Below are 25602 nucleotides of genomic sequence, written 5' to 3'. Positions count from 1 at the left end.
GCCCTGCACCCTCAGTGACCGGAGTGTGAAGTGTGCTGAGAGCAATGGCGCACAGCTGCAGTGCTGTGCGCTACCTTGTTGAAGACAGGACGTCTTCTGCCGCCGATTTTCCGGACCTCTTCTGTCTTCTGGCTCTGTAAGGGGGCCGGCGGCGCGGCTCTGGGACCTATCCATGGCTGGGCCTGTGATCGGTCCCTCTGGAGCTAATGTCCAGTAGCCTAAGAAGCCCAATCCACTCTGCACGCAGGTGAGTTCGCTTCTTCTCCCCTTAGTCCCTCGATGCAGTGAGCCTGTTGCCAGCAGGTCTCACTGAACATAAAAAACCTAAAACTAAACTTTTCACTAAGCAGCTCAGGAGAGCCACCTAGTGTGCACCCTTCTCGTTCGGGCACAAAAATCTAACTGAGGCTTGGAGGAGGGTCATGGGGGGAGGAGCCAGTGCACACCAGGTAGTTCTAAAGCTTTACTTTTGTGCCCAGTCTCCTGCGGAGCCGCAACCCCCCCCCCCCCCCCCCCCCCCCCCCCCCCATGGTCCTTACGGAGTCCCCAGCATCCACTAGGACGTCAGAGAAAATACATTAAATAATTGGAGAATTTATGCTTAACTAAATATTGACACCATGCTCTCTCTTAGTCATCTGCAGTAAGTAACCATGTCAGCAAAGAGGTGCTTCCCTAAAAAGACAGTGACTGATTGACAGACTTGTGTAGCACAAATGCTCTATGCTGATTGGTCAATTCATACAGAGGGGCAGGGTCAGTAATGTCACAGCAACTCAAATGGCTGCAGACTGCAGCTTTTTGATATAGAGTAGATCCCACTGAAGTATCGTGAAGGGGTAAAAGTAAAAATAAAATGATTAAATAGACCTGCGGTGGCATGTCATATTACCACTGAGCAAAATATTTTACCTTTAAGGCATATCATATATGGGGTCCATTAAATACATCTTTCTCATTAATTAAATAATTTATCAATGTAACTACAATAGTGAGCTAAACGTGGCATTCTGAAACAGAGCAGAGCATTTTTCACTGAGTTGAAGGGTCATGTGGATAGATCTGCTTGTCTGCTCATATTTGCAGTCATACAGACAACTTTTTTGCTTTCTGATTTAAAGATACTACTACTACTACTACTACTAAAGAAGCTTTATTTAAAAACCTGTCAGCAACCCTGTGGCGAGTTGTCTAAAACCGAAGATGATGATATGGGATAAATTCACAACACCAAAGTGAAAAAAAAAAAGTTTATTTGCATATAAAAATCATAATTCCTGAGATCACCTCCTACAGCAGGAGGCAGACAAATCTTTGGTTGCATTAAGGCTTTAGACAGCCATCCTGCATTTATGCTATCCTTTTTCTCCCTGTATATGCTTAAGTCTTTGGCTCACTGTATGAAGCTTATGCCGTTCATGTTCTTTTCCCAAAGTTTATGTTTCATTAGATGCAGGGTAGGTGCTTGTGATGTCCCAAATTGTGTCATGTTGCAGGAAGTTATGGAAACAAAGTGAAATTAGGCAATTGTGCTCCATCTACATAGAGGAGTTTCCCTAATCTCCTTTTTGGCATTTTATTTCTCCCATACCGTTTTAGATTTTTCTTACTCTGCCCTCTAGGCCCTGAAGCTCCTCCATGATTTTGGGGGGCAAATCATCAGTCACTTGCTCTGTCAGGTATTTCCCTATCTCTTGTACCTCTTTTTCCCAAAATCCTTTAGGGAGTGAAAACAGCTGATCTGTGTCAACTCCACCCAGCCCATTCAGATTCAATGCCCCCTCAGCAGGGAGATAGCCAATAGCAGTCTGCCGAGCACTCTCTTCTCCTTCTACCCTACGGAAGATCCAGTCTAGCACACGAGAATTCTCTCCAAAGCCTGGCCACAAGAACTGTCCCTTCTCATCTTTTCGGAACCAGTTGACATGGAAAATTTTAGGAAGTTGAAGTCCATCCCTGTTCTGCAGGCTCAGCCAGTGAGAGAGGTAGTGGCCAAAATTGTAGCCAAAGAAAGGTCTCATTGCAAATGGATCATGCATGATAACTTTACCTAAAAGGATACAGAAGTGAATAATTATGAAAATAGGCAGTACTAAAACAGGTGTGGAGATGGCAAAGTCTGATAAAAAAAAAGCACAAGACGGAAGGGTATAACACATATTTGCCTACTGCCCCTGTAGTGGCAAGCTGCATCTCCTCCCCAGGCATCTCCTGGAGAGGAGGTTTTACATGTAGGCAAGAATTGTATAACAGGTACAGAAGAATTAAACATATGTCATTGTTAGGAAGAATGGATTAGAGACAAGAGGAATCCATGAGTACCTAAAGATAATAATCATTAAATATCAGGGTTCTAGACTCACCTTTATGCTCTGCAGCTGCTGTGGATTCAGACCTCATAGCAGCCCCGACAAATACCCCATGATTCCAGTTAAAGCTCTCATAGACCAGAGGCACACCTTCAAAATAGATTAAATTTAATTGAATATTACTTTACACAATGACATTCACATAGAGTAGAGACTTTATTAGTAAGAAAAGTAGATTCTGTATAAACCCAATTTAGCCCCCCTTTTTTTTTTTTTTACATATTATGTAAATTATATCTATGTGCAATGTAAATGTCCATCTCCTCCTGAGCAAGCTGGTATGTTCTCTGCATAAATGTATACCCCACTTAGGAGTTCTATGCCTAATGCTCGCAAGTTTGAGATTCACTGGTTTCGTGCTGGCATATGACATGGCAACAGGGGTGGTCTTCAGTTTGCAGGCTGTCGGGATCCCGGCGTACAGTATACCAGCGCCGGAATCCCGACAGCATACCTCCCAGCTGTCCCGATTTTCGCGGGACAGTCCCGTTTTTTGGGCACTGTCCCGCTGTCCCACCCGCGGGCCGCAGTGTCCCGCGGTGGGGGTGGGGGGGTAGTTGGGAGGCTCATGCACTCGCTGCCCTGCTTAGCAGAGCAGCGGTGAGCAAATGCTGCGCACATGCGCACAGCGTCTCTTCACTGGAGTCAGAGGGAGAGGGGGCACAGAGCACTGGGCATGCCCCCTCAGTGACAAAAACGAGGCGTGGCTCGCGATCGCGGGTCCTCCCGCGAAGCCACGGCCCATTTTCTTAGGTCACGCCCCTTTTTCGGGAGCTGTGTCCCTATTTCTACAATTGAAAAGTTGGGAGGTATGCGATAATGCGACAGCCGGCATGGTAACACTTTCTCCCTCCTGGGGGTCCACGACCCCCCTGGAGGAATAATAGATAGCAAGGGGCTCATTTGCGCTCGCCCAGCTGTCGGTATGCCGGCACCAGGAGCCCGGCAGCCGGCATACCCTACTACACCCGGTAACAGGGGCAGATATACAGTATATGCAGAGTTTATAGGAGGATAGACGAGGGGGGAAAAGAAAAAGACAAAAATAAAATGTAGATATACATAGATTTGATTAGTATAACATATATTGCTATATGTGTAACACACATTCCCTGCCCTTAATGCAGAGCGCCGCTAGAATAGCATTAGAAGCGTCTTTGAGTACTGTACAGACAACACATGCCTTCTTTTATTATATATACCAGACTTTCCCGAAGCAAGCAGGTATTAAGAATATCCATGGTTGAGCATAAGTGACTTACTTATTACCTCAGTTAATTTGATTTTACCAAGCTTGGATGGCCTTAAAACATGGACTGTAATGGCAGGGTTTGGGAAACTGATATATACTGTACACAGGGTTGTAGTAAAATAAAAAAAAATAAAAAAAAGGAGAATCGTCGGGCCACTATGGGGGCAGGAGGGGCATTGGGGAGAGCACACACTTCCTACCTTGCTTGCAGGAAGCGGGTCCCTCCTTCTCAACTGACGCCATCTTCCCAGTGATATTTGGGCGCATGTGCAGTAAAGCGCAAAGACTCTGGCACAGTGTCAGAGTCTTTGCTTTCAATGTGCGGGCACCATCTTCCCGAAGATATCACTAGGAAGATGGTGCCGGCCTGCAGCACAGGTATTCTCGCGTAGCCCAAGTAATTAATATGAGTAAAGGCAGAGGTGAAATTTTTTGGGGGGTTAGATTTAGGCACCACTGGGGAGGGTTAGGCTGCAGGAAAATAGGGTTAGGGGGCTATTGGGGAAAGGTACTCTGACCGCCGGCATCCCGAACACCAGCATATTAAACCCAACCACTTAGGACATTTGTTAAGCGTCTCAAAGTAAACTAATCTTTCAGATCTTTTCTGGAGTCCATTATTGTCCTCTTTCTGGACTGTGTAAAAATCCACTATAGATAAATTCATATGTACCTGAACTCTAGAACTTATTCTTGAATTTGTATATGATTTTTGTGTGTTAATCAACTGTTTTTATTGTTATTTATTTTTAACTAGGTACCAACCCGTCAAAGTGACAGAACATCATAACAGTAATGTCAGCGCTGGCGGCTGTGCACGCCAGAATGGAGCAACACTTGAATTGCATCTAGTGGCTGCCTGCGTGGAAAATATTTGAATTCCCCCCATAGAGGTGAGCAGCGTTAGCCTTTTATTATATAGGATTGTCATATTAAAATGCACTATTTATGCTTAATACTATTGCGCTTCTAAATAAAAGTTTCTTTTCATGTATTCCATCAGCTTTATGTAGCCTGATATCAAGGCAGTACAAGCAGAGATCTTTATATCTGCACTCAAAGCAATACAACCGAAAAACAAATATTGTATACAGGGAGGCTCTACAGTAACATTGTGTACAACATTAAATACGAAATACAGGCGAAGTCACAGGTAGAAGCTAGTCTGTTATATGAAGCATGCAAAAATATCTACATCACTTACCCTCAGGTCTTCTCCCACCAAAGATAATTGCATCTATGGGAACACCCTCTGGGGACTCCCAAGCCTCATCCATAATGGGGCACTGAGCAGCAGGGGCACAGAAGCGCGAATTTGGGTGTGCACAGGGATCTTTATCTCCTGTAGAAAAATATTGTTATATACAAAATTGGAACAACAAAGTACATAGCACTGATAGAGGAGAAGAACAATTTATCTGACCTTTGTTCCAGGGCTTTCCTAACCATGAGGTTACTGCGACTCCAGGTGGTAGTTCTTGATCCAGTCCCTCCCAATATACCCCACCTTCACTTGTCTCGCCCACATTGGTGAAGACTGTATTCTTTTCCACTGTACGAAGTGCATTGGGATTTGTCTTTATAGAAGTCCCAGGAGCAACTCCAAAAAAGCCATTTTCTGGATTAATAGCACGGAGACGTCCTATAACAAAGACAAAGAGTTGAATATAAGATTTTTGCTTCATACAGAGGTAAGCTGGACACCAGCATTTTCCTGTACTGCATTACTACTATTATCTTATTGTTTAGGCTAGCCCCTCTACTTGTAGTTGGGTCTAGTCCGGAGGTTCCCAAACGTGGTCCTCCAGGCACCCCAACGGTCCAGGTTTTAAATGTATCAATGCTTGGCCACAGGTGACTTAATTAGCACCTCAGTCAGTTTGATTTAACCATCTGTGCTGAGCCATGGATATACCTAAATCCTACACTGTTGGGGTGCCTTGAGGACCGCGTTTGGCAACCTCTGGTCTAGTCAAACACATAAGAAATATCACTTGAATGTTTATTTTTTATAGTCCCCCAGTGACCAACATCAGGACATTAATCTTTGTATCTTTGCTGAAGATAATCAGCTTTTAGCTTTTGTCAGTCTTGTGTGAGTGGCAGATGTGGGGCCTCAGCAGCTCTCCAAGCGTTTGCCTTTATCCCCTAGCTCCTTCCTGCTTAATGGTACAATTCTTGCTTGTAACACTTGTGTATCCTACATTAAAATGCCTGCATATGTGTACTTCCCGATAGGTGTGCCTTTCTTTAACTTTGCTTATTTATAATGCTCTTTAGTTTTGTATTGCTTTAACATATTATTGAGATTAAGTGCTGTGTGTGGCCCTTCTGAAAGTTAAAGGGCCACCCATGTGGCCCCCTGAAGCGTACTATGTTGCCTATCACTGTTCTAGTGTAACTCATACAAGGAATGTCTAATTGACTGCAATGGTTTAATGCAAATTTTGGACCTAAATGCAGTGTTAGCAAATGAGCCTTATTGTATTCACTGGGATAAGTTTAATTTACCAGCTGTCAGGATCCCGGCAGTCAGGATACAGACGCCGGAATCCTGACAGCCGACAATGCCGCCAGACGGAATCCCGGCACAACAGGGCTGTTCCCACCCATGGGTGTCCACGACACACAGAGTGGGAATAGATCCTGTGCACAGCGCAGCGAGCCGCAGAGCCCGCAAGGGGACTCTTGGCGCTCACCCTGCTGCCGGCATTCTGGCGGGCGGGATGCCGCTGTTGAGATTTGGACAGCCGGCATCCCGCCCGCCGATAATCCATACCGAACCTGTATTCACTGCCACTCCACACACCCATCTCATGTTCTGCTCACCTTTACTATCAAACTTCATCCAGGCAATGTCATCTCCCACACACTGAACTTTCCAGCCAGGCAGCGTTGGCTGCATCATTGCAAGATTTGTTTTTCCACAAGCACTTGGAAAGGCAGCAGCAATGTATCTCTTACGTCCAGCTGGATTTGTGATACCCAAAATCTAAGATGGGAAAGAAACCCCAAAACAGGAGGATGTACAAAAGGCAGGGAAAAGTCAGCTCAGGAAATAGAAGAGAGTGTGTCTAGTGCAGGAGAGAGAGTGTACAGGGGGCCAATAGCTCCTCTCTCACCAGCATATGCTCCGCCAACCAGCCCTCATCCTTGGCAATTCGGGAGGCAATACGCAGAGCGAAGCATTTTTTCCCCAAAAGAGAATTTCCTCCATATCCACTACCAAAGGACACAATCTCTCGGTTATCAGGAACATGGGCAATGAGTGTCTTTTCAGGGTTGCAGGGCCATGAGTTCACCAAGGGTGCTGCTCAAGAAAAAAAAAAAAAAAAAAAAGGGTAACATTATAGTAGACAGATAGGATATAGATGTACAGAATTAAATGTTTAAATTGTGTGTTTATTATCTTACCTTTCAGGGGTAGTGGCTGCCCCACAGAGTGTAGACATTTTACAAAGTCACTCTCTCTCAGTGCTTCTATGACTGGAGAACCCATCCGAGTCATGATCCGCATGCTGGCCACTACATAAGGGGAGTCTGTGAGCTGCACCCCGTATTTGGACAGAGGAGAACCAACTGGGCCCATACTGAATGGCAATACATACATAGTACGGCCTGGGAAGAGAGATGGACATTTATGAAAGACAATCTGTAAACCAGCACAATTAATATAGAGACAAGAAAGACACACATACATGGTAGAGGCTCTTGCTGTGAGAGGAGATGGCATTACATGAGGTAACCGGAGTATGTTATCAAGTAGTACAATGGGAGTAATTGTAGGAGTTCACATGATACAGACCTCTCATACATCCAGGGAAACGATCACTCTTTGCTCTCTCAAACTCTTGTGGAGACATCCAGTTCCCCAGCTGTCCCTTTACTCCATCCGCAGGAATTGGAACAGTCTCCCGCTGGTTTTCAGTCACTATAACCGTCTTACTCTCAACTCGAGCTACATCTTTTGGGTCAGTTCTAGCCAACCAGCTAATAGATAACGATGACAAAAAAAAGTTAATTATAAAGTATGTGCGTTGGTGGTTGAAAAGAGGGATTCTTCAGTATAAAATCACTGGTCAGATGTAGTAAGAAGAAATGTGGGTTAGAGAAAAGTAAAAAGAAGCAGCAAAGAAGTTTCAGAAAATGAAGAAGCTATGGTGTGCATGCTTATCAGCAAAGGAAGGGCGAATAAGGAGAAGGGCCACAAAAGGGGAGTGTTTGGAAAGGGTCTTTTTTTTACGGGGACACTGACCAGTTGGGGTACTTGTGCAGTTTCTTCAGCATACCCTCTTGCTGTAACACGGTTAGGATAGTGTCATTTTCTGCAGGAGTGCCGTCACATATGTGGATGTTTTGGGGATCACACAGTTCAGCTCCTCTTATCACAAATTCTCTGACCGCAGGAGGGAGATGTTCCATTTGCCCACTGAGGACACGCACTGCATGTGCCTTCCGGCAACTCACTCGCTGTGACACCACCCATGCTCTAACTGCTCGGGAGCACGGCCTGTAGAAGAAGTAAAACAATGTACAAAAGCAAGGTCACCTCCAAACCGCCACAAACAAATGCTGCAAAGAATGCAACAACAAACCTGTAGTCGTAAAACACATACATAGGGGCAGATGTATTAGTCACATTTTTAAACAAAAATTATCAACTGTTTTTCACATGTAATCATGACAATAATAAAGGGCTTTTCACCTAAATGTATCAAAGTAAATTTAAATAAGAAAAGTGCATGTTCTTGCACTAAGTAGAAAATTGGAAAAGAGACCCTAAAATTTACTTTAAACTTTTTGCATGCGCCAATATGGGATGCGGTCAAGATGCCGCCGGCCGGAATCCCGGCGGTCGAAATACCGACGCCGGAATCCCGACCGCCACAATCACGACATATTCTCCCTCCGTGGGTGTCCACGACACCCATAGAGGGAGAATATAATAGTGTGCCGAGCGTAGCGAGGCACCGTGCCCGCAGCGTGGCGAGGCACCGTGCCCACAGCGTGGCGAGCGAAGCGAGCCCACAAGGGGCTGCGTTCCGCTCGCCACCCCTGTCGGTATTGTGTGGTCGGGATTCCGGCGTCGGTATTTCGACCGCCGGGATTCCGGACGGAGGCATTTAGTACTGATGCCGCCAATATAATTCTGGTTATGCACACTAAGTTTTACAAAGCAGTGTAGACTATGGGGGATATTCAATTAGCTCCGATAATTTCGATTCAATTTTTGTTCGTTTTTAAGGCATTTTCGTCAATTCTTTTTCACTTTTTTTTTAGCGAAAAGGCATTAGCGAAAAATACCTCATAATCGGCGAAAACTGGCCACTTTTTTGCCAGCGGAGGTGCGAAAACATGTGGCTTTGCCGAGCCACATGTTTTTTTTGCTCCTGACGAATTTTTCACCTAGGCAAAAAAAACGGCCCTGCTGTTGAAGAGGGCAAATCGCCATTTACCTTAAAGAATAGCAAAAAGTTCAGTTTTTTAGGCCTAGGTGAAATAACTACCCTAATTGAATACCCCCCTTTGTGTACAGCATTACAAAGACTGCAGTGAAAACAGTGACTTACACCGCTTAATAAGAAATATACATAATAATGCAAAAATAATATTATTTTAAAATACCTGGACATGGCAAATAATAAAAGTAAGCTATCAAAGGATCATGTTACAATGGTTAGTGAAATCTATTCAATCTTCTGGTGCCTCCAAAATATGCGCATTGTGCTAGGAGAGATGCAACCACCCGAGTGGGACTACCGGTCGGCGGTCAGGATTTCGACCACCGGCATTTTCCCTGCTGTCGAGATTCCGGCGTCTGTATTTTGACTGCCGGGATCCCGTCATTCTGGAAATTGACTGTGTCCCCACTGTACACAAGTTCCAAACACATTATTAGCAGATAAGAGAACCTACAAAGGTACATACATTATGGAAGACTGTGCAAAAATCCAGACATAGGGGGAAATAGGGCACAAAAACAAGAGAACTTGAGCCCATGGCATACTTGCCTACTTACAATATTTCGGGCAGTCCCGTGCACCCACGGAAGAATAGTTAAATCTCCTGCTTCCTAGTGAAGCGGGCAGGATGGGGAGAAAGTCACTGAAATTGCAGCACTGGGCAGAGGAGGCGGGACTGTGAAGCTCAGAATTTGGTCCCGACCCCACCCCCTGAAGCCTCCAGTAGCATCTCCTTTCAGGGCTTCATCTGGAGAGGAGGCAGAAAATGTAGGCAAGTATGGCCCATGGCAATAATCTAAATTGACCTTAAAAATAAAAACAGGGCCTGACTCAGAGCCACACACCGTGCTGATGTTCACATAGCTCAGTGATTTTTTGCAACTGTACGAAAATTTCTGAGAGCTACATAAAACTGATAGGTATGCCTGGGAGATTTTTAATAGTGCAAGCAAAAATGGTTCATTCAGTGCACGTATCATGGAAGTGTCACAGGTGTGCCAGTGGCTGTGTTCCCAGATGCACAGACGCAGGCATAGGAAGCAATGGTCAGACAGAGAAACTGCACCTGACGAAGAGCTGGTGCTAGTTTGGATGGTGCGACGAATATAATACCGTTTGGCACATAAGGACGTGCCAAGCGGTATTATGGCATGCACAGACGCATCTCAGACTTTCCACATCAACCGAATGGATGTAGTGGAATTTGCATAAACTCACAGACAGGCAAGTAGACACTGCTGCGTGCACTTCTACATGAAACTCAGAAGCAGTACCATAATGTTTAAAGCAATTCATATTTGTATATAGGTTCAAAAAATTATTGTAAAATGTGATATGGGGCTGCATACAAAAATAAGCGATGCTGGAGCTACGGGTAGTGCGGTACATATTTGCACTTACATGCACAGACTTGCGGGGGTGAGCTAATTGAATCGACCACACATTCATTATATTATAATATATATATATATATATATATATATATATATATATATATATATATATATATATATATATACACACACACACACATTTTATACACACACACACATTATTATTATATTTTATATATACATTATTTAAATCTATTCTTTTGTTGGCTTTTTCAGAACAGTTTCTGCCAGTTTCTTCCTGGTATTGCAACTTTATAACTTTCACTAGTTCATGTTGTTTTGCTTAACTCAATAATTACACTACTGCCCCACCCCTGTGACCTATGACCTCAACACTCCTAAACAGCATGAAGTACAAAGGTCTCACTAGGAGAAGATATGCAAAATGTCTGGATAAACATGTATTCAGTGTTTACAGCATACCCCAAGGCCATATCATGGCCGTAAGTGGGCTGGGTGGCACGTGCCCCGGGTGCCAGATTTGAGTGTGTGTGTGTGTTTTGCCGAGCTCATTGGCATGATGTTTGATGTGTGCCGCCCTCACGGCCCATAGTCTCCCTCAGCCCAGGATGTGTGTTCCCTCCCTTCCCACTGGGTGCTGGTGTCCGTAATCCAGATGGTATCTCCCTCCCCCGCCTACATTCCGCTCAACACAAATCGCCTGCCTTTCAGCGCCGGGACCAGACACCAGCCGCAGAGCCCGCCAACCCTAACAAGGACCTCGGCCATGATGTCATCAGGACCAGAGCGGCAGCGACAAGAACAGTTTGGTGTGAGCAAGCGCTGGTACTAGGAGAGAAGGAGGCTCGGGAGGGAATGGCTAGTATGCACTTGGGTGTAAGATGGACCACTGACAGCCCCGCGCTACACACACTACATGTGTGTCACTGTACTGTGTGGTTAGCGCTCCCCTCTGCTGCTGCTGTCACCCGGGGCACACCAAATTACTGCCATGCCCCGGGTAACAAAAACCCCAGTTTTGTGGGGGACTCAGTCCAAATAATTTGTGGAGCCCCTAGCAATAACAGGAACAAAATATTATACTGGTGATGTTTTTTTAAAAAGTATAATATGTAAATACGCCCTGCATTATAAATGTGTTCAAAACCCTGTAGTTCCCACTGTCCTGTAGCTTTGTCAGGGGGCCCGGGCCCTAACGTATGGTGGCTGCGGAGCCCTGTTGTTAATCCAGCACAGTCATATCCTATTTGTTATTCATCATGAGAACATGCCTTAATATCTACTGTTACTAGATAAGGCCTGGCTACTTTACATAATAAGGCCTGGCTACTTTACATATAAATCAAGCAGTATCTCAGCCAGTCCTCATCATCTTTTAGGTCAGGAGTGGCTAGACTTTTGGAGCCGGTGATCTACTTTGAAAGCTGAAAAGCTTTTGTGATCTACCTAGGAGGGATAATTGCACATGCCCAAAACAGGGGCGTGGCATATCAAAAAGGGAGCGTGGTATAACAAAAAAGGGGTGTAGCCTTGCTGCACAGGGTGAAATGACTGCCTCGCACAAAATCACACATTGGCCCCCACAGGTAAAAACCTCAAACAAATATGCCCCCACAGTGACAGATATGCCCCCACAGTGCCACATATACATATGCCCCCACAGTGCCAAACATGCCCCTACAGTGTCAGATACATATATGCCCCCAGTGCCAGATATGCCCCCACAGTTCCAGATACACATATGCCCCCACAGTGACGTGCCCACAGTGCCAGATACACATATGCTCCCACAGTGCCATATGCCCACAGTGTGACATGCCCCCCAGTGTCAGATACACACATATGCCCCCACAGTGCCACATATGCCCCCACAATTCCAGATACACATATGCCCCCACAGTGACATGTGCCCACAGTGCCAGATATGCCCCCACAGTGCCAGATACACATATGCCCCCACAGTGTCAGATACACATATGCCCCCATGGTACCATGTGCCCACACTAACATTAATACTTACTTTAGCTGGCTGGATCCCAGCACGCTGGCTCCCCGCTGGCTAGCTGGATCCCTGCTCCTGCTTCCCGCCGCTGCTGCTCCTCACATCGCGTTCCTAATCATATATTGCGCGGGTACGCGGCTGACATCACATCACCCGCGCACCCGGCGCAATGCACCATTGGGAACACTGCAGACTCAGGCGGCACACTTGGATCACGATCTACCGGTAGATCTTACATCACTAACACTGAACAGACTATTGCAGTGCTTCCCAAACTTTGTCCTGAAGGCACCTTAACAGTCCAGGACATTCATGCTTGAGGACAGATGGTTAGATCAAAATGACTGAGGCACTTATACAGTTACCTGTGCTTAAGCAAGCCTGGATATATTGAGTACCTTGAAAGTTATGGTGTCTTGAGGACTTGTAGGTTACTGTTTGCTCTCAGATTCTAGGTTTCTATGGCTCAGCATAATCTGATATAACCAACTGTAATAAGTGGATACAATAAGGTGTTTCTACAGTTGTAGACTTGGCTTTCATACTCCAGTCTGATGGGCACATTCCATGCGCTGTAGGTCTTAAAACCTAAATTCACAATAAAATAAAATGTCATGCATGCTTGGGAACACAGGTGTGATTGGGACCGTATAGTTGATCATCTGGTAACTAAAATGCCAGCCCAAGTATGTACTGTAAAAATAAAACCCTTGGAATCGGATTTGCAAACAGACAACCGTCTTAAAAACCTCTTACCAAATAAGAACAGTATATAAAAATACATGTCTGGTTGAACCATTTAGAAGTGAAATGTTAAAATTGAATCGATATATATTTAAATTGGAAAAATAAGATTTTACTTACCGATAAATCTATTTCTCGTAGTCCGTAGTGGATGCTGGGGACTCCGTCAGGACCATGGGGATTAGCGGCTCCGCAGGAGACAGGGCACAAAAATAAAGCTTTAGGATCAGGTGGTGTGCACTGGCTCCTCCCCCTATGACCCTCCTCCAAGCCTCAGTTAGGATACTGTGCCCGGACGAGCGTACACAAGAAGGAAGGATTTTGAATCCCGGGTAAGACTCATACCAGCCACACCAATCACACCGTACAACTTGTGATCTGAACCCAGTTAACAGTATGACAACGTAGGAGCCTCTGAACAGACGGCTCACAACAAGAACAACCCGATTTTTTTGTAACAATTAACTATGTACAAGTATTGCAGACAATCCGCACTTGGGATGGGCGCCCAGCATCCACTACGGACTACGAGAAATAGATTTATCGGTAAGTAAAATCTTATTTTCTCTAACGTCCTAGTGGATGCTGGGGACTCCGTCAGGACCATGGGGATTATACCAAAGCTCCCAAACGGGCGGGAGAGTGCGGATGACTCTGCAGCACCGAATGAGAGAACTCCAGGTCCTCCTCAGCCAGGGTATCAAATTTGTAGAATTTTACAAACGTGTTCTCCCCCGACCACGTAGCTGCTCGGCAGAGTTGTAATGCCGAGACCCCTCGGGCAGCCGCCCAGGATGAGCCAACCTTCCTTGTGGAATGGGCCTTGACAGATTTAGGCTGTGGCAGGCCTGCCACAGAATGTGCAAGTTGAATTGTGCTACAAATCCAACGAGCAATCGTCTGCTTAGAAGCAGGAGCACCCAGCTTGTTGGGTGCATACAGTATAAACAGCGAGTCAGATTTTCTGACTCCAGCCGTCCTTGAAATATATATTTTCAATGCCCTGACAACGTCCAGCAACTTGGAATCCTCCAAATCGCTAGTAGCCGCAGGCACCACAATAGGCTGGTTCAGGTGAAACGCTGACACCACCTTAGGCAGAAAATGAGGACGCGTCCGCAGTTTTGCCCTGTCCGAATGGAAAATCAGATATGGGCTTTTATACGATAAAGCCGCCAATTCTGACACTCTCCTGGCTGAAGCCAGGGCCAGTAGCATGGTTACTTTCCATGTAAGATATTTCAAATCCGCCGATTTGAGTGGCTCAAACCAATGGGATTTGAGAAAATCCAAAACTACATTAAGGTCCCACGGAGCCACTGGGGGCACAACCGGGGGCTGTATATGTAGTACTCCTTTTACAAAAGTCTGGACTTCAGGAACTGAAGCCAATTCTTTCTGGAAGAAAATCGACAGGGCCGAAATTTGAACCTTAATGGACCCCAACTTGAGGCCCATAGACAATCCTGTTTGCAGGAAATGTAGGAATCGACCCAATTGAAATTCCTCCGTGGGGGCCTTCCTGGCCTCACACCACGCAACATATTTTCTCCAAATGCGGTGATAATGTTGTGCAGTCACCTCCTTCCTGGCTTTAACCAGTGTAGGAATGACCTCTTCTGGAATGCCTTTTTCCCTTAGAATTCGGCGTTCAACCGCCACGCCGTCAAACGCAGCCACGGTAAGTCTTGGAATAGACACGGTCCCTGCTGAATCAGGTCCCGTCTTAGAGGTAGAGGCCACGGATTTTCCGTGAGCATCTCCTGAAGTTCCGGGTACCAAGTTCTTCTTGGCCAATCCGGAGCCACGAGTATCGTTCTTACTCCCCTTTGCCGTATAATTCTCAGTACTTTGGGTATGAGAGGCAGAGGAGGAAACACATACACTGACTGGAACACCCACGGTGTTACCAGAGCGTCCACAGCTATTGCCTGAGGGTCTCTTGACCTGGCGCAATACCTGTCCAGTTTTTTGTTGAGGTGAGACGCCATCATATCCACCTTTGGTTTTTCCCAACGGTTCACAATCATGTGGAAGACTTCTGGATGAAGTCCCCACTCTCCCGGGTGTAGATCGTGTCTGCTGAGGAAGTCTGCTTCCCAGTTGTCCACTCCCGGAATGAACACTGCTGACAGTGCTATCACATGATCTTCCGCCCAGCGAAGAATCCTTGCAGCTTCTGCCATTGCTCTCCTGCTTCTTGTGCCGCCCTGTCTGTTTACGTGGGCGACTGCCGTGATGTTGTCCGACTGGATCAACACCGGCTGACCCTGAAGCAGGGGTTTTGCCAGGCTTAGAGCATTGTAAATCGCTCTTAGCTCCAGTATATTTATGTGAAGAGACATCTCCAGGCTTGACCATACTCCCTGGAAGTTTCTTCCCTGTGTGACCGCTCCCCAGCCTCTCAGACTGGCATCCGTGGTCACCAGGACCCAGTCCTGTATGCCGAATCTGCGGCCTTCTAACAGATGAGCACTCTGCAACCACCACAGAAGAGACACCCTTGTCCGTGGCGATAAGGTTATCCGCTGATGCATCTGCAGATGCGATCCGGACCATTTGTCCAGCAGATCCCACTGAAAAGTTCGTGCGTGGAATCTGCCGAATGGGATTGCTTCGTAAGAAGCCACCATCTTTCCCAGGACTCTTGTGCATTGATGCACAGACACTTTTCCTGGTTTTAGGAGGTTCCTGACAAGTTCGGATAACTCCTTGGCTTTCTCCTCCGGAAGAAACACCTTTTTCTGAACCGTGTCCAGAATCATTCCCAGGAACAGCAGACGTGTTGTCGGGGTCAACTGAGATTTTGGAAAATTCAGAATCCACCCGTGTTGTTGCAGCACTACTTGGGTTAGTGCTACTCCGTCCTCCAGCTGTTCTCTGGACCTTGCCCTTATCAGGAGATCGTCCAAGTAAGGGATAATTAATACGCCTCTTCTTCGCAGAAGAATCATCATTTCGGCCATTACCTTGGTAAAGACCCGAGGTGCCGTGGACAATCCAAACGGCAGCGTCTGAAACTGATAATGACAGTTTTGCACCACGAACCTGAGGTACCCTTGATGTGAAGGGCAAATTGGGACATGCAGGTAAGCATCTTTTATGTCCAGGGACACCATAAAGTCCCCTTCTTCCAGATTCGCTATCACTGCTCTGAGTGATTCCATCTTGAACTTGAATTTTTGTATGTACAGGTTCAAAGATTTCAGATTTAGAATAGGTCTTACCGAGCCGTCCGGCTTCGGTACCACAAATAACGTGGAGTAATACCCCTTTTCCTGTTGTAGGAGGGGTACCTTGACTATCACCTGCTGAGAAAACAGCTTGTGAATGGCTTCCAATACCGTCGCCCTGTCTGAGGGAGACGTTGGCAAAGCAGACTTTAGGAACCGGCGAGGGGGAGACTTCTCGAATTCCAACCTGTAACCCTGAGATACTACCTGCAGGATCCAGGGGTCCACCTGTGAGCAAGCCCACTGCGCGCTGAAATTCTTGAGTCGACCCCCCACCGCTCCTGAGTCCGCTTGTAAAGCCCCAGCGTCATGCTGAGGGCTTTGCAGAACCCGCGGAGGGCTTCTGTTCCTGGGAAGGAGCTGCTTGCTGCCCTCTCTTACCCTTTCCTCTGCCTCGGGGCAGATATGACTGTCCTTTTGCCCGCTTCTTATAGGACCGAAAGGACTGCGGCTGAAAAGACGGTGTCTTTTTCTGTTGGGAGGGGGTCTGAGGTAAAAAGGTGGATTTCCCGGCAGTTGCCGTGGCCACCAAATCCGATAGACCGACGCCAAATAATTCCTCCCCTTTATACGGCAATACTTCCATATGCCGTTTGGAATCCGCATCACCTGACCACTGTCGTGTCCATAAACTTCTTCTGGCAGATATGGACATCGCACTTACTCTCGATGCCAGAGTGCAAATATCCCTCTGAGCATCTCGCATATAAAGAAAAGCATCCTTTAATTGCTCTAAAGTCTGTAAAATACTGTCCCTATCCAGGATATCAATATTTTCAGTCAGGGAATCCGACCAGACCACCCCAGCACTGCACATCCAGGCTGAGGCGATGGCTGGTCGCAGTATAACACCAGTATGTGTGTATATACTTTTTAGGGTAGTTTCCAGCCTCCTATCAGCTGGATCCTTGAGGGCGGCCGTATCAGGAGACGGTAACGCCACTTGTTTTGATAAGCGTGTGAGCGCCTTATCCACCTTAGGGGGTGTTTCCCAGCGCGCCCTAACCTCTGGCGGGAAAGGGTATAATGCCAATAACTTTTTTGAAATTAGCACTTTTCTATCTGGGTTAACCCACGCTTCATCACATACATCATTCAATTCCTCTGATTCAGGAAAAACTACAGGTAGTTTTTTCACCCCCCACATAATACCCCTTTTTGTGGTACTTGTAGTATCAGAGATATGCAAAGCCTCCTTCATTGCCGTGATCATATAACGTGTGGCCCTACTGGAAAATACGTTTGTTTCTTCACCGTCGACACTAGATTCAGTGTCCGTGTCTGGGTCTGTGTCGACCGACTGAGGTAAAGGGCGTCTTACAGCCCCTGACGGTGTCTGAGACGCCTGGGCAGGTACTAACTGGTTTTCCGGCCGTCTCATGTCGTCAACTGATTTTTGTAATGTGTTGACATTATCACGTAATTCCATAAACAAAGCCATCCATTCCGGTGTCGACTCCCTGGGGGGTGACATCACCATTACCGGCAATTGCTCTGCCTCCACACCAACATCGTCCTCATACATGTCGACACACACGTACCGACACACAGCAGACACACAGGGAATGCTCTATTGAAGACAGGACCCCACTAGCCCTTTGGGGAGACAGAGGGAGAGTTTGCCAGCACACACCCAAGCGCTATAATATATATGGGAACAGCCCTATATAAGTGTTGTATCCTTATAGCAGCTTAAATATAGTAATATCGCCAAAAAAAGTGCCCCCCCTCTCTGTTTTACCCTGTTTCTGTAGTGCAGTGCAGGGGAGAGTCCTGGGAGCCTTCCTCACAGCGGAGCTGAGCAGGAAAATGGCGCTGTGTGCTGAGGAGAATAAGCCCCGCCCCCTATTTCGGCGGGCTCTTCTCCGGAGTTTGTGAGATCTGGCAGGGGTTAAATACATCCATATAGCCTCAAGGGCTATATGTGATGTATTTTTTAGCCATAAAAAGGTATTATACATTGCTGCCCAGGGCGCCCCCCCAGCGCCATGCACCCTCCGTGACCGCTGTGTGAAGTGTGCTGACAATGGCGCACAGCTGCAGTGCTGTGCGCTACCTCAGGAAGACTGAAAAGTCTTCTGCCGCCTGCTTCTGGACCTCTTCCATCTTCGGCATCTGCAAGGGGGGTCGGCGGCGCGGCTCCGGGACCGGACTCCATGGCTGGGCCTGTGTTCGATCCCTCTGGAGCTAATGGTGTCCAGTAGCCTAAGAAGCCAATCCATCCTGCACGCAGGTGAGTTGACTTCTCTCCCCTAAGTCCCTCGATGCAGTGAGCCTGTTGCCAGCAGGACTCACTGAAAATAAAAAACCTAAAAACTTTTTCTAAGCAGCTCTTTAGGAGAGCCACCTAGATTGCACCCTGCTCGGACGGGCACAAAAACCTAACTGAGGCTTGGAGGAGGGTCATAGGGGGAGGAGCCAGTGCACACCACCTGATCCTAAAGCTTTATTTTTGTGCCCTGTCTCCTGCGGAGCCGCTAATCCCCATGGTCCTGACGGAGTCCCCAGCATCCACTAGGACGTTAGAGAAAAGTTTATAAAACTGAACTACAGTACAATACTGTTAGGGCTGGTCCTACAATATAAGTGAAGAGGACACTGTGTTTGTTATTGTACCATTGCTTAGGATATGTTCCATTTGTTCTCCCTGACTATGTAGAGCTGCAAATTCTGTTGGCACAGCATAAATACAAGATAATACCGTATATACTCGAGTATAAGCCGACTTTTTCAGCACTTTTTTGTGTGCTGAAAAAGCCACCTCGGCTTATACTCGAGTCAGTGACAGGCAGAGGCAGAGCAGTGTGAAGGAGGGACACGGAGCGCACAGCGCGCGGCTCTCCTGTGTCCCTCCTGCATCTCCGGCGGCAGCAGCGGCGGTTCTATTACAGGAAGTACCCGTTCGTGACCTCTGATCACGAACCGGCACTTCCTTTAATAGACCCGCCGCGGCCGCCGAAGATGCAGGAGGGACACAGGAGAGGCGCGTGCTGTGCGCTTCGTGTCCCTCCAGAAGACAGCGCGGGATCGACGGAGGGGTAAGTAACAACACTGTGGGGCATACCTGGCACTTGGGGAGGGAACGTATCTGGCATCATGAGGGGGCATATCTGGCAGCACTGTGGGGGCATATCTGGCAGCACTGTGGGGGCATATCTGGCAGCACTGTGGGGGCATATCTGGCAGCACTGTGGGGGCATATCTGGCAGCACTGTGGGGGCATATCTGGCAGCACTGTGGGGGCATATCTGGCAGCACTGTGGGGGCATATCTGGCAGCACTGTGGGGGCATATCTGGCAGCACTGTGGGGGCATATCTGGCAGCACTGTGGGGGCATATCTGGCACTATGAGGGCATATCTGGCACTGAGGGCTGTGTACGACTAGAGCTGCATTTCCCACCCTAGGCTTATACTCGAGTCAATAAGTTTTCCCAGGTTTTTGTGGTAGAATTAGGTGCCTCGGCTTATATTCGGGTCGACTTATACTCGAGTATATACGGTAATAACCCTTAGTCATGTGCAATAATAAAAAATTGAATCCCAGTACTATTATCGTTTACAAAAAATCTAGATGAACAGAAAGCAAAATACTGAGCTATCTAAATTTTAAAAAAAATCCAGGTCAAACTAATGTATAATTTAGGACACACAACTTTACAACATGGGAGACAAGAGGAATTAGGCCCTACTCCTAAACATTTATAGTCTAATTCACAGGTTCTCAAACTCGGTCCTCATTACTCCACACAGCGCATGTTTTACAGGTCTCACAGAATCACAAGTGAGATAATTAGCTCCACCTGTGGACCTTTTAAAATGTGCCAGTGAGTAATTAATACACCTGTGCACCTGGGTTACCTGCAAAACATGCACTGTGTGGGGTCCTAAGGACCGGGTTTGAGAACCACTGGTCTAATTTAACAATATAAACCTGACCAGATCATGTGCAGTCACAGATAAATCACTATCCCTGTTTATTAGCTGGCCTTAATAATGTACTATGACATAATATCCATAGTTAGAAACATGTCTAGCCTCAGAGCTGGATTCTGTGCAGACAAACCGCGTTTGCTGTGGCAATGTGCTTATTACATGGCTGAATAGCTTTGTAATTGGACCCTGGTTTGCTATGCAAAGTTTGTTTATGTGAATTGCTCAGACCCCAATGATGAATGGACAGTGGTGGATCATTTGCAAAATTGGGGACAGTTTAGATTAAGGGTTACTTGTACAAAACTTTAAATAACATGGGAAATAAGGTGACATTAGAGCAGTCAAAAGAGTTTATTTATGGAAATCCCACAAAGCCAATTTTTGGCCAGGGACACCCACCAAGTTAACTGCCATGGGGAACCTACCCAACTGTATCTTGCCCTGTCTATTCTATAGTAGAACACAGCTAACATGCCATTCTACTTCTGTATTCTTTCCTCCATTAGCTTGTTGACAAACACACATATAGTGGCCGACGGTTACAAGCAAGAAGGACGTTCCACATCACAGAGAACCAGCATTGAATGCGTCTATGCCTGTCTGGATCACATGCAGCTGGATGGTTATACTATATCATATAAAAAAAACTAGCACAGTCTAATTCTGTACTGACCATGTGCTAGTAGGAGGTCACTAGGCCGTTTATCAAATAACATAACCTGATCCTGTCCTGACTATATGAAGCTGGAAGTTCACTAGATCTACTATATCACAGGTTCTCAAACTCGGTCCTCAGGACCCCACACAGTGCATGTTTTGCAGGTCTCCTCACAGAATCACAAGTGAGATAATTAGCTCCACCTGTGGACCTTTTAAAATGTGTCAGTGAGTAATTAATACACCTGTGCACCTGCTGGGTTACCTGCAAAACATGCACTGTGTGGGGTCCTGAGGACAGAGTTTGAGAACCCCTGTACTATATAAAAGCGAACATTTGTCCTTCTGTCCTTCTATACCAGTGGTTCTCAAACTCGGTCCTCAGGACCCCACACAGTGCATGTTTTGCAGGTAACCCAGCAAGTGCACAGATGTATTAATTACTCACTGACACATTTTAAAAGGTCCACAGGTGGAGCTAATTATTTCACTTGTGAGTCTGTTAGGAGACCTGCAAAACATGCACTGTTTGGGGTCCTGAGGACCGAGTTTGAGAACCTGTGTTCTATACAAATCCTCAGTTTACAAGCGAAGTTCGTGAAATTTTACATACGAGCTTATTAAAACACGGCAACTAAAACAATTAGAAATCCCTAGCACCCCTAGGGGTGAGGCAGCAGCACTGAGTATTTCAGCAGACAGCATAACTCTGGAATGCCTGCAGCTATCTACAATGTTATTTATACTGTGTGTTTAATATTTACATTTATTTTTGTAAACAGACATTCATAAAATCACGGGCAATGCCGGGTACTCCAGCTAGTCATATATAAACCTATTACAGGTTGAGTATCCCATATCCAAATATTCAGAAATACGGAATATTTCGAAATACGGACTTTTTTGAGTGAGAGTGAAATAGTGAAACCTTTGTTTTTGATAGCTCAATGTCCACAAACTTTGTTTAATACACAAAGTTATTAAAAATATTGTATTAAATGGCCTTCAGGCTGTGTCTATAAGGTGTATATGAAACATAAATGAATTGTGTGAATGTACACACACTTTGTTTAATGCGCAGTTATAAAAAATATTGGCTAAAATTGACTTCAAGCTGTGTGTATAAGGTGTATATGAAACATAAATGCATTCTGTGCTTAGACTTAGGTCCCATCACCATGATATCTCATTATGGTATGCAATTATTCCAAAATACGGAAAAATCCGATATCCAAAATACCTCTGGCCCCAAGCATTTTGGATAAGGGATACCCAACCTGTACTGCCCGATCTTCTCCTGATTATATGCGTCACTGTAATTTTTAAGCCTAGTACTGTCTGAGCTTGTCCTGATCATATGTAGCTGGATGGTTACTAGGGCAGTACGGAACGTGCTGATGGTTAGCAATACTGCCTCACAGCAATGAGGTCATGGGTTTGTTTCCCACCATGGCCCTAACTGTGTGGAGTTTGTGGGGTTTCCTCTGGCTACTCAGGTCTCCTCCCACAATCCAAAAATATACTGGTAGGTTAGTTATCTCCCATCAATAATTAACCCTAGTGTGTAAAGGTGGGTACACACTAGACAATATATTGCAGTGATGGTGAACCTTTTGCACTCCAGCTGTTGTTGAACTACACATCCCAGCATGCCCTGCTACAGTTTTAGCATGGCGAAATAGCAAAACTGTAGCAGGGCATGCGAGGATGTGTAGTTCAACAACAGCTGGAATGCCAAAGGTTCCCCATCACTGATTATATTGTACGATCCAGCCGATATCAGCCGAATTGTACAATAGATTGTTCACATTGTCTAGTGTGTATGCACTATATCCTGTACAATGCACGCTCCCGAGTGTTGTCAGTGACATCCTCCGTCAGACCTGCATGCCAAATTCAGCAATGCCCCCACTCTGACACCTCTCGCCACCACCAGCAGCAGCGCTCGTCACTGCTGGCATCAGCAAGTGTGTATGTGCTGGGTACACAAAGTTTAATGTACCCAGCTAAAGTGTATGCACATGCGATAGAGCAGACTACAGATGGAGCCACGCTTATCTAACCCCCCTCTCTAGCCGCAGGCGTGCACTCCCGGCATGACTAGGCGATCCAACCGCCTAATCACACCGGGAGTGCACAGAGCCGCTTCCCATTGTAAGCGTCTCTGTCTGGAGATGGATGGAGACGCTCTCTATTAAAGTGAATGGGGCGCGTCTATGTCCGGGCGCTCACGCCCATCCAGACGGAGATGCTCACAGCGTCTCCGTACGCCCAGGAGGACGCGCCTAGTCACAGACGGAGAAACGACTAGCCTTGTTCCATCAGTAGATGGGCCAAGTGGTTCTTATCTGCCGTCAAATTATATGTATCTATGTCATATATAAACGGGTTAGGACTACGTTACCGGCTTCTGGGATCCAGGCGGTCAGCATACTGATCCCGGGATCCCGGCAGCAGAACGAGCGCAACTAAGCCCCTTGCGGGCTCACTGCGCTCGCCACGCAGGGGGCTCGGTGGCTCGCCACAGGTTCTATTCCCACTTTACTGGTGTCATGGACACCCAAGAGTGGGAGTAGAGCCTGTTGGTTGGCATTCCGTGTGCCGGCGTTTCTAGCTTTCGGGATCCCGGTGTCGGCATGCTGACCGCATCTCATAAACCTAGTACTGTCAGAGCCTGTCCTGATTATATGTAGCTGGATGGTCACCCCTTTTCCACTAGCGTAGCACGGGTCGCAGCCGTGTCGTCTGACACGGCTGCGACCCGTGCTACAGCCCCCTGCAGACAGCGCTCACCGGTGACGCGCTAGTGACGCGGCAGGGGCGGCGCTGGGAGATCACATGATCTCCCAGCGCCGCCCTCCCTATGCACAGTGAATGGGAGCCGTGTCGCCTCGACACGGCTCCCGTTCACACTAGACAGCTAGCCGGGTTGAACACGTGTTCAACCCAGCTAGCTACCAGGGTAGGATTCCCGGATCACTTGATCCGGGAATTTGCCGGGGGACCCGTTTCCACTAGGGAAAAACACGGGTAAATGCGCGCCCCCGCTAGTGGAAAAGGGGTATAAGATATATAAAACAGCAATGTCTGATCTCTGCCTGTCCTGATCATGTGCAGTGAGGTCACCATCCCATACATAATACTAGCACTATCTGTGTCTGTCCTGTTAATATGCAGCGAGGTTACTATATTATATTTAAACCTATCTCAGCCTGTCCTTATTGTGTACAATAAGAAGAAGTGGACTTTGCCTCTTTGGTACTGTTGAATTGCTATCTAATTTATTAAGTCTATGGCCCTGTACTGGTCATCTGCATGAAACACAATACTAATTAAAACATAAAACTGATATTTATCACAGATATACAGAGACTGGCGAGAAGCTTATGACTGGGGGCACATGTTGCACACAATGCAGCACTAACAGTTGCTTGCTGGTACCTGACCTCACGTCACTGAGCCTGCTGGCCATGGTCACACACAAACACTTACCCCACTGTCCGCACGGAGAAGGACGGCATGTTAGCGGCAGCAGCAGAGGAGAGACAGCAGCGGATCAGAGGGATCCTGCGGGATGAGGAGAAGGGGGAGGTACAGGGATACAGAGTGCAGGGAGGGACAGCACTAGATGGGCAGGTCAGGGAGAGCGGCTTGGGGTGGTGGAACTGGGCTAAAGGTCTTGTTTGTCTCTGTACGTGTTTTACATCCTGTATTAGTCTCCGGCCACACACCCCATATCACAGTGCCTGAGCCCTCCTCCCACACCCGCACTTCCTAGCAAAGCCGGTACTTTCCTGCCTGACCATTGGCTGCTGGGCGGCAAGCCCCTGGGCCCTGCACCACCCCCATCGCCGGTACACATTAGGAGATACCGAAGAGTCACCTCCCTCTAGTCTGCCCCTTCGCGCACTCCTCCCCCTCCACCCAGCTGATGTAACAATTCACTGCTCTTAGGTATCACTTATACTTCCACATGTTCACATTCTATCACGTACTCACTCTGCTAGATGAAACTATTGCATCTCGTGTGTGTTCTCCTGCACTATGGGAAAGTTACATGGCATAAACTGGCATAAACTGTCTATGGGGATATTCTGAACAAAAATGCAATCTTAGCCTGATGGTCATTATTGGGCTAACCAATTATAGCCTGTTTTTTTCACCCTAACGATTACCCGTTTTCTGGGGCAATAACACATGGGATGCGGGATAAGTATCCAGGCCCATGTGTTATCGCAGCTCTGTGGGCTGCTTACAAGGTGTCTCAGCGCCCTAGGCAAATCCTTTTTTTTTTAAATAAAGATATTGAGCCCCCTAAAGTGAAAAAGTGCAGACACATCATGTAATAAGTTCCACAGCCACCGCCTGATGGTGGTCGCAGCTAGTATGCACGCATGGCCTGTTCGCACGTTAGATGAGAACGTTAGATGTGTCCTCCACACATCTGTGTGTGAATAAATATATATATATATATATATTATATACTCACACATATATATATATATATATATATATATATATATATATGCAGTGGTCGAAGTGGAAATTTTGAGGTGGGGGTATGGAAAAGTTAAGGTTGTAACTATGCACGCG

The 25602-nt window shown here is 46.7% G+C and overlaps 1 protein-coding gene across 1 annotated transcript; it reads right to left on the bottom strand.

Moving 5' to 3' along the window:
* Positions 1 to 1236: 1236 nt before the first annotated feature.
* On the bottom strand, positions 1237 to 24772 carry PCK2 (phosphoenolpyruvate carboxykinase 2, mitochondrial). The gene is made up of 10 exons (XM_063913633.1): positions 24502 to 24772; positions 7877 to 8131; positions 7427 to 7611; positions 7036 to 7239; positions 6744 to 6931; positions 6451 to 6613; positions 5045 to 5263; positions 4826 to 4963; positions 2364 to 2459; positions 1237 to 2050 (listed from the first exon to the last, which is right to left on the bottom strand). Exons 1-10 carry the CDS (start codon positions 24528 to 24530, stop codon positions 1596 to 1598), a joined length of 1932 nt encoding a protein of 643 aa, XP_063769703.1. The 5' UTR covers positions 24531 to 24772; the 3' UTR covers positions 1237 to 1595.
* Positions 24773 to 25602: the final 830 nt, after the last annotated feature.

The sequence above is a fragment of the Pseudophryne corroboree genome, chromosome 1 (assembly GCF_028390025.1).
Source record: "Pseudophryne corroboree isolate aPseCor3 chromosome 1, aPseCor3.hap2, whole genome shotgun sequence".
Lineage (NCBI taxonomy): Eukaryota > Metazoa > Chordata > Amphibia > Anura > Myobatrachidae > Pseudophryne > Pseudophryne corroboree.
This window is presented reverse-complemented; position numbering and strand designations above follow the sequence as displayed.

Bases quoted from the DNA above. Each gene is read 5' to 3' on its own strand.
- PCK2 (XM_063913633.1), bottom strand. From the start codon at position 24,530: ATGCCGTCCTTCTCCGTGCGGACAGTGGG. The intron at 6,614-6,743 runs GTGAGAGAGGAG...TTCCCATCTTAG, and splicing joins GGTTGGCGGAGCATATGCTG to ATTTTGGGTATCACAAATCC. The intron at 4,964-5,044 runs GTCAGATAAATT...ATTTTTCTACAG, and splicing joins AGGAAAGCCCTGGAACAAAG to GAGATAAAGATCCCTGTGCA.